The sequence below is a fragment of the Pseudophryne corroboree genome, chromosome 4, assembly GCF_028390025.1.
Source record: "Pseudophryne corroboree isolate aPseCor3 chromosome 4, aPseCor3.hap2, whole genome shotgun sequence".
Lineage (NCBI taxonomy): Eukaryota > Metazoa > Chordata > Amphibia > Anura > Myobatrachidae > Pseudophryne > Pseudophryne corroboree.
In genome coordinates this window covers 806,993,534-807,008,355 of record NC_086447.1, presented here as the reverse complement: position 1 = coordinate 807,008,355, position 14,822 = coordinate 806,993,534, and the positions used below count along the sequence as shown (strand labels likewise).

The following is a 14,822-nucleotide window of genomic DNA, read 5'->3' as shown; positions in this document are numbered from 1 at the left end:
GGGCGGCGCTGGGAAATGAGCTCATCTCCACGCTGCCTCTTCCTATCTAGTGAACGGGTTACGGGTCGCATCGACCCAGGAACCTGTTTACACTGCCACTGACCTGGTATTCAACCCAGGAATAACACTGCTTTATACCCAGGTTGAATTACCGGGTCGGGTGACCCGTGAATTCCACCATGGCTTTTTCACACAGCATGCCAAACCGATACCAGGTTATTTGTGCGGTGTGAAAGGGGTATTAAAGAACCTGATTGAATAGTCGGTTACAGTCTTTATGTAATCTCTCAACCTGTTTGCAGCAATATCCGTTATAAAGTAAGGGGGCATATGACATTAATGGTGGGCATTCATGTTAGTTTAGTAACCACAGAGTTTTATGATGTCTACTTTCATTTTCGTAAAGTTCCAGTATTACCACCAACGATAATTTTCAGAAATATTTAAGCTTTTGTGACTATGATCCTGTATTGCAGTTAATATGAAATGTTGGCTTCACCCAAAGACAAATGTATCCAAGTTATAAATCATTTGTATTTCTACAGGTGACGGTTTGGACAACAGTGTAGCCTCACCAAGCACGGGGGATGACGATGACCCAGACAAAGACAAAAAACGTCATAAAAAGCGCGGTATCTTTCCCAAAGTGGCCACCAACATCATGAGGGCATGGCTCTTCCAACATCTAACGGTAAGTTCACTCCTAGTGATTCTCTGTCAAAGCTTCATCAGCCCCAGTTCCATGCTAATGTGTGGTAGACATAGAGGTGTCTAATAATACAAATTACCTTCTTCTTTGAAGTATTTGGTTCAAAACATCTTGTCAATTATTTATTTATACCCAACACATGTATTAGGCCCAAACATACATATTTGCCAATACTTTGTGAGACACATCATCACCTGGTCTTCTGAGGAAATACGGTTGTTTTTCTTGGTTGCTCTCTGTAACAGACACTGCATGTGGAATGCCTATGGGTTTGTCCCACCCCCTCCAACTCCATTTAGTGGTACTTCTCAGTGGGGACGGAGAGATTGTACCTGTAATGCTCCATGTATTTGCCAGTGCTTTTCTATAGCTTTTAGCATGGGAAGCAGTTACAGGATCTACAGTCACTATGTCAATCCCAGAATGCAGGCGCCAGCATGTCAACAAGGATAACATGCTTCTTACAGCATGTTAACTGAATCTACAATACAACTTTAAAGATGCTGCTTAACCAGCATGTTTGCAGCTGTAATGATGATCCAGTTGACATGCTTCTATAATGGGTGCCAGGTATGCGGTGCAAACGGGCCCCTGGGTTGATGGGATGGGGGGCGGAATGGGGCCACACCACACATCCTGCACCCATATAATTATACATACCACTCAGAAATTTCATGGCAGTCGGTGCTGCAGACATAAATCAGCAGGAAAATGTGCGATTGCCATGTTCCCAGTGATTTGTGCATATGCGGTAGATATGTCCCAGGGAACAAGACATGGGCGCCATGTTACCGGAGACCTGCACATGCACAGTAGCCTCTGTCACAAAGCCAGAGTCTTCAACGCTGCAGCCACTGCCAGAGAGGAGGGGCCCGTACGGAGTCTGCACACAGCCTCACCTCTCTTAATCCGCCCCTTATGTTCTAAGTAGAATATTAACCTTGTTGACATGTCTGCGCCTGCATTCCATGATGGACATGGTCCCCGTCGACATAGTGACTATGCAAAACACTAGCCGATGCAAGCAGACAACTTGATGATGCCAGCCTGCACATGCCAAGAAAACATGCTAAAGGCATATACAGCTATGCAGATGTGCCACATCCTGAGCCTCACATCAGCTGTCAGCTGGAGAGACGGGACAGGGGAGGGGTTGTCTCATTTAAGCTGAGTTTGTGTGTTTGCATAATAGTGAATAGATGCAGATCAGCACATGAGCACATATATATCTATCCAAGCCGTGTCATGGTGCAAATACACACTGGTGATGATGATGATGATGATGATGATGATGATAATAGCCAGCACTAGTGAATAGTTTTGGAATGGCTAATTGGGTATACACTGCTGATGCTGATATGTACTTTCTTCATTGCTTGTGCATTTACTTTACTCTTCTGTGCGTGTTTTACCCATTTTTTATGAACAAGATATAGAGTTATTTCTGCTGTATTCTTCAGTTAATAAAAATAGTTTGGAATCCTAATAGCAAATGTGTCTTTCACAAGCAAAACAACTGGTGGAAAATATAATAATAAGTGCACGTACACCTGTTGCATACAGTACTGGCGCTGACGTGAACACATCTTGTCATAGCTGCGACTTTTGCAACTGCGCGCAATTGTTAATTTTGAAAGTATGAAATTAAGGGGGATATTCAGTTGTTTGAAAAGTCAGTTGGGTGTCTGTTTTTTCCTATCTAATAGACAGGAAAAAACAGACACCCAACGACTTTTCAAACATTTGAATCCCCCCCTTTGTGTTTTACCGCTGTGCTTTGGGCGCTATTGTGTTCAACTCAGCATCAGCCTTAAAGCATTTCTTCCTTGTATCAGTGGAATGCATTCAGTGGCTTATGGGAGTTGTAGTTCATCACTACTGTCATATCAAACATTGTTGCCATCCCCTCAACCAGACTACTTTTTTGAAAAGACGCAAATCCAGAACTAGGATTCAAAGGAAACACAGACCTTTTTTTTTCTTACAAATAATAGAATATTAGTTTTATTGTAGTTAATATTTAAAGAAGTAATTGTCACATAAGGCATCATTATTCACGTATGGGTGATTGCCAGAAGGTGCTGGTGTTCTGGTCTTTTCTTGTCACTTTGCGGCCACAAACATCACATATTTCTTTTCTTGCATCCCATAGAGGGGTGTTGTAAATTCTGAAACTTTGGGGTAAATTAATAAATAGTGATCGCCGAGAATTGATTAACACTCCTATATGTGATCTCGTTGATTTTCTCCTCTTGTCATTTTTAATTCCATAGCCTTTGTGGCTTCCTGCTGTATCTTTTAAGCAGACTTGCATACCAAGTCACATTAATGCTTATCTCGTTCAGCTAATTACGAGCAGCACAGCAAACCCAATCATTTTGCCAGTACTTCTAATTTATATAAGAGAACACATCTTAGCAGTTTGCAAGGTACCAGTGACATCACTGCATTTTAATTATTATTATTATTATTACATTTTATTTATAAGGCGCCACAAGTGTTTTGCAGCGCCGTACAAAGGACAGCACAGGGAGACAAAACTTACAGTAAATAAATAACAGAAATAGAGTACAGGTAACAAAGAGCACCACAATTCTCAAAACATAATACAGCTTAGATGTACGTAGCGAGGGAGTAATCATCGTACTACTTGGGGCTGGCGGCCATAGATAGGGATGAGCTTTTACCAGCTGGAGAAAAAGCAGGTAAAGATGGTCGCTGAGTAGGAGAGAGCTGCGAGTGAAATGTGTCGAGAAAAGGGCTTAGACAACAAGAGGAAAAAGGACCCTGCTCTGAAGAGCTAACAATCTAGTGTGAAGGGGCGACAGGCACATGACATAAGGTGCAAGCAAGCAGGCGGTAGCCTGATGGCAGTATGTAAGCAAAGCCGAGATGTTCAAGGCATGAGGCTGGGGGATGGAGGAGCAGCTTCAGGACTAGGTTATGCATCGGAAGGGTATGTTGGTTAATAGGTGGGTTTTTAGTGCCCGTTTGAAGCTTTGTAAGGTCGGGGAGAATCTAATGGAGCGGGGGAGAGTGTTTCACTGAAGGGGTGCAGCACGGGCATAGTCTTGAACTCGAGCATGGGATTTTAATGCCTAAATATGGCTGCCTCCGTGCAGTATAAGCAGTGGGTGCCCTATTTAAGTTGTTTAGAAGGCTTGAAGAAATAAATAATATAAAATATCACCACATGCAGAGTAAAACAATATATAGGAAATCTTTAACAGCTATATGAAACAAGATCTTACTCTGTTGTAGGATGCAGTGCTTTAAATGTTTGTTTAACAAATGGCGGTAATTTAATATGAACAAAGCTAAACCTCTATTTACATAATACCTTACCATTAAATACATAGCACAATTTAGTCAAAAATATAATATAACACATCTTAAGTTGAACTTGTATAACAAACACTTTAAACTTATTTGCATTATTATCACTATATAAATGTTTACTTAAGGTAATAGTTAGAATTATGCCGCTCACTTCCCACATCCACAGGAAAATAACAATGTGTTATAATTTCTTCCTGTACGCTCCCTGGAGGCTGATAAAGCTTATTGCATTGTTTGAATTGGTTCTGAGTGGTTCGTTGAATGTACAGGTATTGCTGATTCAAAGATATTTCATGTAGTCAATGAACCAAATAGTGTTTGAAGTCGTGAACCACACAAGTGTTTATTCTTAGAAAGAGGTGGTGGCATAAAGCTTATCTTTACTAACCTCATTCTGTTTGTTAATATCATTCAGACCTCTGCATTATTTATTGAAATATCCAGCATGATCACATGTAGCCGCGTAGCTGGAGAGAAATTGAAAATGGGTTTCTGTTTTTGGATGTAGATTTGTTGCTTAGTGTTACATAGACATATAGAAAGAAATCCATCATAGGAAGGAAGTTCCTACACGGCATATAAATATATATATATATTTTTTTGTGAAGTGTTATTTTGATTTGTTCACGCTTCTCACAACACAACAAGTTGTCCTATTGTGGGACAGGGGGCAGAATGCGGACTGTCATATGTGGGCTGCATGCAGCCCAACATGCAGAAGGCCGAAAGCCACCTTGTAGAGGGCCGAATGTCACCTATCATGCAGAAGGCCCATAATGCAGAAAGCCAAATGCCACCCATCATGCAAAGGGCCAAATGCCGTCCATGATGTACAGGGCTGAATGTGGTCTATCATACAGTGGGTGGCATGCGGCCTATCCTTTAGACAGCTGAATGTATCATGCAGAGGACTGAATGTGGTCTATCATACAGAAGGAACTTAAAGCCCATCATGCAGAAGGCTGAATGCCGCCCATCATGCAGAGGGCCGAATGTAGCCCATCAGTCAATCAAACCCATCTCGCAAAGGCTGAAACCAGCCCTTCATGCACACGGCCGAATCCAGACCATCATGCAGAGAGCCGATGCAGACCTAAATCCAACCCCATCACACAGCGGGCTCAATTCAGCCATCACGCAGAGAGACATATGCTGCCTATCAAGCAGAGGGACGAATGCCGCCTATCATGCCATACTAAGGGCAGTGTGGTCGGTGCTGACATCTTTGGCACAAATTCCGATGGGGTGACATAGCTGCTTCCCCAGAGGCACCCAGGCCCAGCTTGTGGTGCACTTGCACCCAGGCCCAGCTTGTGGTGCACTTGGCCCTAAAGGACGCAGTTGGCTCCTATCTTCTTGTTCCTGGCTCTAGCTCCCTTGTCTTACTTTGAAGGTGACATCATAACATTACATCACTGATAGTGAAGAGGAGCTACCTGAAGACAGAAGAATAATTAGATGAGAAAAAAAAAGGAATAAGAAAAGAGAAGACGTGCCTATCGTAATTGGGGGTTTCTGTTTCAGGTTTCTTCCCTGAATGCTTAAATATTAAGGCATGGGCCGAACCAGTTTCTATGCATATACCCTGAATCTGTTTCCTTGCTGGTCAGAGAATTAAAGAAACCAGCCACAGAAATAATAGCATTTTTCACTACCCCCCCCCCCCCCCCCCCCCTAGTATATTCACTCACCAGTAAACTGATGCTGGTGTAACAATGTGTCTGCCTTACATGCAATCCATGGCCCTGTGTCCTTTAATTTGGACTTGATCACATCAATTTCTGGCAGTATTCATGATTAAGACTATTCATGGAAACATTGTTGAGTTAATGAAAAAAAAAAAGAAGAGGTCAAGTTATTCTTTAGCGGAAAACAAAGCATGGTGCACAAAGAGCCACAATATCATTCAGCCACAATTTCAGCAGCTATGACACCATGTTCTCCGTCTCTGCTCAGCTAGTGTAAAAAATACAGTAAAAGAAGTAAAGTAAAAAAAAGTTTCTGCAATGTTAAATGCAGATCTTACAAAATACGTGTGTGTGTGTGTGTGTGTGTGTGTGTGTGTGTGTGTGTGTATAAAATGTAAAAGGCCTGCACCATAAATGCAAGAAGACTTTAAAATGTCTTGAAAAAAACCTTCTAGTACCAATGATGACCTTCAGGTTGCTCATTTCCTGCCAGTTATTGCCCTGAGAGGTTAAATTCAGGTCTTCTTAGAAGCAGTAACTGCCATGAAATTCTCTCCCCATTTGTCACTATTACTTAGTCGATCAGGGGAGAGTTTCAAATAACTATACATTATGCAGAGCCCTTAATTGACACTACCTGATTTCTAACTTAGTATGATAAAACCATGCAAAATGCAAATCTGGGCACTTTCATGTCATGCCACATTATGTTTTATTATTTTCAGTATCCTTTTACTAAAGCCATAAGGCGACCCTTTGAAAATGTTCTGCAGATTATTTCAGGGGAAACAGTTCCCAGTACAGATGCGTCCTGCAGTCACTTTCCAGTAACTAAAGATTTCATCTAAACTGGAAACTGTCAGAGAAACTTGAGCATTTGTTAGAGTCCATGTACTATATATTTACACTGTTTAAATCGGTGTTGGGAAATTTCTTTCCATCTTTAGTTTGTATATATTTATTGCCACATTAAGAGCAAAGAACTGCAACAATTGTGTGCTCAATAAGTGAACAATTCAAATAAATACAAAAAGGTGTGATTCATTTTGTGCCCATTTAGAAGAGAAAGGAGAGTGTAAACAGAAACTGAACTAACTACAGATGTGTTCTCATAACCTAGCGTCTATACGCCATATGGCACCAGGCGTTCGGTGCGACTGAGATGCTCCTAGGTGTACTGTTCTTTTTTTTAAATCAATTTAGCATCTTCCTCACATCACAGATGCAGCTAAACACCTGAAAGTATACTAGGGATGCTGGGCTGCGACTTTAGGAATGAGTTACAAACACAAATAAAGTCGCAGATGAAGCACGACAGAACTTGGCGTGAGAAAAAAAGTTGCGGCCTCTGCACTGTAGCACTTTGTACACAGACTCAGTTGCACACAGGTGAGCAAATGGCGCACTATCAAATTGATCAGTGTACTCTAGTAGTATAGCGTTGCCCCTTACAGATGTTTTTTTGTGCGAGTATCTGCCATATATCTATATATATGTATAGACATATGGGTACACCTATATGCATGTATAGACAGATGAGTACATCTATATGCACTTGTAAACTCTGTGCGTATGCCTGGTCTGGCACATGCGTAGTCGCCTATTGCTTGTTTACCCCACATGTGCAGTATACAGATAACCGCAAGATCCCTCCGCATTTCCACTTGCTTCACAGTCAGCAGCACCTGGAGAGGGAGAGCAGGAACATATCTGTACACTACGTCTCACTACAGGTGACACACACACAGAGTCCTGTCCCCATACTCACTACAGATGCCACGTACACACAGTCCCGTTCCCACACTCACTACAGATGCCACACACACACACACACACACACAAACACACACACACACACACACACACAGTCATGTCCCTACACTGAATTCAGATCACGATCACACACACACACAGAGTCCAGGTGCTGGCAGCTACTCACCCCAGTCACTGTGCACAGGTGGCAGCTGCTGGCATTTCGGGTCCCCATTTCCCTCCTCCCCTGCTTCACTGCTCAGCTCCAATCTTCTCGCATTTCCTGGATTGGTCACATGACCAATCCAAGCTGTCCATCAGAGCTCAAGCACGCCCCCACTGTGAGGCATGCCTCCCATTTCCCTGTTCTGTGCGGTCTGATTGGCTGCTGTGTAGCCCAGCCCCACTGCACAGACAGTGCCTGTCTGCCTGACAGTGTATGAGATGAGGCTGAGCTGCCGCTGCCTCATCTCTATCTCCCTGCAATTGGAGGAGCCCGGCAGATCTGTCCATTTTATCTATAAAAATGATTGCATTAATGCAAAGAAGATGCTTATAAGTAATAAATATTTTCTGTGTGTTACCCCAATCATTTTTATAGTGAGAACTCTTGAGTATGATGGGGAGCATGACAGGTGAGGCACTGCCTCCCCTGCCTGCACGTCCCTGTTCTACAGTGTACTTTGACAAAAGTGGTCTGTGATCTACCGAAGGTCATTAGATTTGTTACATTTTGGAATCCAGTGAGGAAAAAAAACACATTCGTTGACTGACCTGGTAAATGTGGTTGTTACTCAACAAAACCTGTAAAGTAAATCTTTGTATTATGCCGACATTGATGAAACAAATAATAAAAAGGCTGAGATATATATATTTCAATGCAGCCTGCTCTCAAAACCCTATGACTATATGTATAGAACACAGGGCCTGTTTCTGATTTGGAAGTAAAGCAAAAAAAGCAAGTAACACCTGGGCAAAGCTATGTTGCACTGCAGGTGGGGTAGAAGTAACGTGCAGAGAGAGTTAGATTTGGGCGGGGTGTGTTCAAACTGAAATCTAAATTGCTGTTTTAAAATAAATTTTACTTTTGCGGGCTTCTTGCAAAAGCAGCCAGTATTTATCCTGCATACAAAACAATATAAATGTATTTCCTCCCTTTGCATTGCAGCATGGCTTGGTCCAGATACAAAGTTACTTGCTTTTTTTTATTTTATTTTTTTGCTAACCAGGGCTAGGTTTCCATATGAGCCAATAAGGCCTCATGTAATTACAAGAACAGTTATGTTAATAGTCCTTCAACACTGAAGTTCATGCAGAGTAATCCAAGTCTAAAGTAAAGGTCGACATTATAAAGAGTGTTAAAACAACCACATAAAACATTTTATGACTATCATTTTATAAAGGTTTAAGTTGAATAAATTATGTTCTTACTCTTTAAAGGTTCAAATGTTTGTTGGCAAATATCGCACAATTTCAATTACCACACAATATATGGCAATTCCACTGAGGGGAAAAAACTATCAATAGCTATAGCTTTCCAAGATATTCTACGTGTTGGATGATTAACAAATGCAGAATTTAAAAATGACAGTGCTACCTATAGTATAAAGATTTTGCAGGATTCAGAGCTTTTGCCTAAAAAAGTCTTCTTGAAGAAGTTTATTGCTGTATATCACAAGTGTCCACTGGGGGCAGTCTGCAGTGCACTTGCACTGTATTGGGGCAAATATTTATCTTAGACAACTTTAGCACAAGTGGATTTGGTTTGATTTGTTGATAATTATGCTGTCAACAGTCAGAATTTTAACAGCATAATGCTGAGCCCAAGAATGCCGACGTGTTAGAAGTTACTTAAAGCTTTTTAACTGTGTCGACATTTTAACTTTAAACATAACGGCAAAATGCTTTAATTAACATTACTACTGAATCATCATTCTCACCCCATAACAGGATGGAATTGGCTCCTGTGCTACTGCAGCCCCCAACCCCTGAGCGCATATAGTCATAAAGTTACGCCCTAGGGGTGGATGAGACCGCCATCATCAGGTAACTACGGCACAGACATCCTGACGTCTCTCCCCATACAGTGGAGGAGCCGGTAGGCGGAGGAGGTGGGTTGCAGCTGTTGGGGAGCATTGCAGATTCCTCTCCCAAGGCATCCCACTGTGTGCGACGGCAACAGCCACACCGCCCTCCTTACGACATTTGCTTAGCTGCCTCAGTGATTTCCTTAATGGTAAAGAAGATATTTTATTGCTGTGATGAGGGGATAAAATATATGGTGCCCATAATTTGGGAGTCTCTGAGTATTTATGTTGCCACCAATCAATGAGATTAAATACATTAGATGTAGTACATATCAACTCTCCTATATATTGCACCCGAACTTTATATCCCAGGTTTCAAGATTGAGAATTAAGAAAGGCCTGGCACCTTTTGCAACCTAGGAGCAGTAGCACAAAGCTCATTTGTCCCCAGAACAATAATGGGTTTCTGAGCTTTAGCTGTGTAATGGGAATACAGTTTACAAAGTCCTTAAAACCTGTGCAGTCTCAGAAAGCTGACACAAAACCTTGCATAGTAATTCTGGTCTTATGTACTAAAGATGCTGAAGGAACATAGGAATGTTCCGTCAGCATTAAAACAGCAAAGCAATTTTCATTCTTTTACGTTTTTTCTTTCTATCAATGAAAGCACTTAAGTGCTTTAACAGTTATTTTACTTTCAAGTTTGAACAACGCTCAGCTTTCTTTTTTTTCTTTCCCCAGTGTGAAAGTGCATGTTTTTCTCACCTTACGCACAAAAGCCTATAAGATTTGGGATATTCAGACAACCTTTAAAAGATACACAGTGTCACAGAGTCCTTTGTCTAGAACGGTATGATTACGATCTACAATTGCCCGCCTCATTTGCAAGCGGGTTTTTTTTTTTCACTTCTTTCTTGTTTAATTTAACAAGAAATGAGTAGTAAATGAAAGCTGCTGTCTGAAATCCCACTGTGAGCCTATTTTGCACTTGGCTCCCCTGTGAAAGGCAATTTGTGAAATTATGTGATAGAGTAATTAGTTGAAACCAGGCCTCCTGATTGTTGCTGTGCTTGTGCGGCGAGGGTCTGTAAAAAAAAAAAAAAAAACAACGGAAAAAAAAAAACGGGAGAGATAAAATAACGGATTATTACCCAGGCAAGTTGGCTCAAAGCTTCCTGCTTTATTTGTAAACAGAATATTTAGTGACCACATAGGAAGTTGCTATAATCACTAGCTCGTAAAGAAACCACAGCAGTGCTTTCAGATTTATATTGAGCGCGCATGTAAAATTTAAGTTTGGAAGCCAGCCTCCCTGTTAATGTAATTAGGGTCTAATTTACCACCCTTCGCACACAGATGTAATAAGATCTTCATATCTATTCAATCTGTAAATACGTTATAAAATACCTCAGTGCCGCACTTAGTCGACAAAAACAGGTGTGAACCCTTTTATTATTCATTATTACACGATAAACACATTGTATTTCTTGGGAAATATTATCAGGAATCGGAAGAAAAACATTGGCTGCGCACAGGGTGGTAATGGACAGTTACCCTTTATGTGATCATGCATTTGTCAATGGTTAAGTAAATTAAAGCAAAGGCAGAGGAAATCAATAGGCTTGCAGGGCTTTGGTTGTGCCTCATAGACTTCAGGACAGAATGACAGATGTGGTGCATATGAACCATTTAGGTATTAAGGCTGGAGAGCCGACTGCCTGTGCAGGCCAAGAAATAATCCGCAATATTGTGCCTCAGAAAAATAATTAGCTGAAAGCTGAATTAGCGCACTGTGATTAAAACTGTATTCTGTGTTGCAAATATGTCCACAGGGGTATTATTGTGTATGGTGTTCATTTCTTTATTTGATTAAAGACAATTTAACTATGTAGTGCCATAGTACTTTCCTACAGTCCTTTTTTTTTTTTGTATGGGAAGTCCAGATTTGCAGGGTGGCGTTTTGCCCAAATGTGGTTATTTCTGGGTGGATCATAGTTCAGGTGGAACGTGGCTCTTTTTCATTTTTCATTTCTAACTGTTCTGAGGTGTGGTGTATATTTTGTGATTATTTTGTGATCTGGACCGGTTAGTATACCCTAGAGAGCAGCCTATCACTAAGTTGAAAATAGTTAATTCTCTAAAACAATATCTAATGGGCCGGATGTAATGACGCCCGATATCGCTGGAGGTGCGAAATGCTGGCCGATCTCGGATATATTTTTTTAAAGGGGCAATCACTTACAACAAGGCATGGTTTTGCCTTGCAAGTGATTGCCCCTTTAAAAAAAATAAATCCAGAGTTAAGTAAAATGGGTCAGGATGGGAGAGAGTAGGTGGGTATGAAGTGGTGGCTGCTGAGGTGAGCAGCCAGATGCCAAGTGCTTTTACTAGTAATAATAACATTTCTCTGACGTCCTAGTGGATGCTGGGAACTCCATAAGGACCATGGGGAATAGCGGCTCCGCAGGAGACAGGGCACAACTAAAGAAAGCTTTAGGACTACCTGGTGTGCACTGGCTCCTCCCTCTATGACCCTCCTCCAGACCTCAGTTAGAATTTTGTGCCCGGCTGAGCTGGATGCACACTAGGGGCTCTCCTGAGCTCTTAGAAAAAGAAAGTTTATTTTAGGTTTTTTATTTTCAGTGAGATCTGCTGGCAACAGACTCACTGCTACGAGGTACTAAGGGGAGAGAAGCGAACCTACCTGCTTGCAGCTAGCTTGGGCTTCTAGGCTACTGGACACCATTAGCTCCAGAGGGATTGAACACAGGCCCAGCCTCGGTCGTCCGGTCCCGGAGCAGCGCCGCCGTCCCCCTTACAGAGCCAGAAGCAAGAAGAGGGTCCTGGAAATCGGCGGCAGAAGGCTTCGGTCTTCATCAAGGTAGCGCACAGCACTGCAGCTGTGCGCCATTGCTTCCCATGCACACCTCACACTCCGGTCACTGATGGGTGCAGGGCGCTGAAGGGGGGGGGGGGGCGCCCTGGGCTGCAATATTGAGTACCTTGGCTGGCAAATAACACATAATATAGTCATAGAGGCTATATATGTGTAAAATACCCCTGCCAGATATACATAGAAAAAAGCGGGAGAAGTCCGCCAAAAAAGGGGCGGGGCTATCTCCCTCAGCATACTGGCGCCATTTTCCCTCACAGCTCCGCTGGAAGGATCGCTCCCAGGCTCTCCCCTGCAGTTTCCAGACTACATAGGGTAAAAAAGAGAGGGGGGGGCACTAAATTTAGGCGCAATATTGTGTATACAAGCAGCTATTGGGAAAAATCACTCAGTTATAGTGTTAATCCCTGTGTTACATAGCGCTGTTGGTGTGTGCTGGCATACTCTCTCTCTGTCTCCCCAAAGGGCTTTGTGGGGTCCTGTCCTCAGTCAGAGCATTCCCCGTGTGTGTGCGGTGTGTCGGTACGGCTGTGTCGACATGTTTAATGAGGAGGCTCATGTGGAGGCGGAGCAGGTGCCGATAAATGTGATGTAACCCCCTGCGGGGTCGACACCTGAGTGGATGGTTATGTGGAAGGAATTACGCGACAGTGTCAACTCCTTACATAAAAGGTTTGACGACATAGCAGATGTGGGACAGCCGGCTTCTCAGCCTGTGCCTGCCCAGACGTCTCTAAAGCCATCAGGGGCTCTAAAACGCCCGCTACCTCAGGTGGCAGACACAGATGTCGACACGGATACTGACTCCAGTGTCGACGATGATGAGACTAGTGTACATTCCAATAGAGCCACCCGTTACATGATTACGGCAATGAAAAATGTGTTGCATATTTCGGATATTACCCCAGGTACCACAAAAAAGGGTATTATGTTTGGGGAGAAAAAACTACCAGTGGTTTTTCCCCCATCTGATGAATTAAATGAAGTGTGTGAAGAAGCGTGGGCTTCCCCCGATAAGAAACTGGTAATTTCTAAAAAGTTACTAATGGCGTACCCTTTCCCGCCAGAGGACAGGTCACGTTGGGAGACATCCCCTAGGGTGGATAAAGCGCTCACACGTCTGTCAAAAAAGGTGGCACTACCGTCTCCGGACACGGCCGCCCTAAAGGAGCCTGCAGATAGAAAGCAGGAGGCTATCCTGAAGTCTGTATATACACACTCAGGTATTATACTGAGACCGGCTATTGCTTCAGCATGGATGTGCAGTGCTGCAGCTGCGTGGTCAGATTCCCTGTCGGAAAACATTGATACCCTAGACAGGGACACTATATTGCTAACCGTAGAGCATATTAAAGACGCTGTCTTGTACATGAGAGATGCACAGAGGGATATTTGCTGGCTGGCATCTAAAATAAACACAATGTCCATTTCTGCCAGGAGAGGATTGTGGACTCGGCAGTGGACAGGAGATGCAGATTCTAAAAGGCACATGGAAGTATTGCCTTACAAGGGTGAGGAGTTGTTTGGGGATGGTCTCTCGGACCTAGTTTCCACAGCGACAGCTGGGAAGTCAGCATTTTTACCCCATGTTCCCTCACAGCCAAAGAAAGCACCGTATTATCAGGTACAGTCCTTTCGGCCCCAGAAAGGCAAGCGGGTTAGAGGCGCGTCCTTTCTGCCCAGAGGCAGAGGTAGAGGGAAAAAGCTGCAACATACAGCCAGTTCCCAGGAACAAAAGTCCTCCCCCGCTTCCTCTAAGTCCACCGCATGACGCTGGGGCTCCACAGGCGGAGCCAGGTACAGTGGGGGCCCGTCTCAAGAACTTCAGCGACCAGTGGGCTCGCTCACGGGTGGATCCCTGGATTCTACAAGTAGTATCTCAGGGGTACAAGCTGGAATTCGAGACGTCTCCCCCTCGCCGTTTCCTCAAATCTGCCTTGCCGACAGCTCCCCCGGACAGGGAGGCAGTGCTGGAGGCGATTCACAAGCTGTATTCTCAGCAGGTGATAATCAAGGTACCCCTCCTTCAACAAGGACGGGGTTACTATTCCACAATGTTTGTGGTACCGAAACCGGACGGTTCGGTGAGACCCATTTTAAATTTAAAATCCTTGAACACTTATATAAGAAGGTTCAAGTTCAAGATGGAATCGCTCAGGGCGGTGATTGCAAGCCTGGACGAGGGGGATTCCATGGTATCACTGGACATCAAGGATGCTTACCTGCATGTCCCCATTTACCCTCCTCACCAGGAGTACCTCAGATTTGTGGTACAGGACTGTCATTACCAATTCCAGACGTTGCCATTTGGTCTGTCCACGGCACTGAGGGTATTTACCAAGGTAATGGCTGAAATGATGATACTCCTTCGGAGAAAGGGAGTTTTAATTATCCCGTACTTGGACGATCTCCTT

At 43.2% G+C, this 14,822-nt stretch overlaps 1 protein-coding gene across 2 annotated transcripts in view; it reads left to right on the top strand.

Annotated features, from left to right (window-relative positions):
- The window catches only part of MEIS1 (Meis homeobox 1), a 195,057-nt gene that overhangs the window by 76,366 nt on the left and 103,869 nt on the right, over positions 1-14,822 (top strand). For both annotated transcript variants that reach the window (XM_063918412.1, XM_063918413.1), the window contains exon 8: positions 546-691. In XM_063918412.1, coding sequence (XP_063774482.1) covers positions 546-691 — 146 coding nt within the window. The remainder of the gene's footprint in view (positions 1-545; positions 692-14,822) is intronic.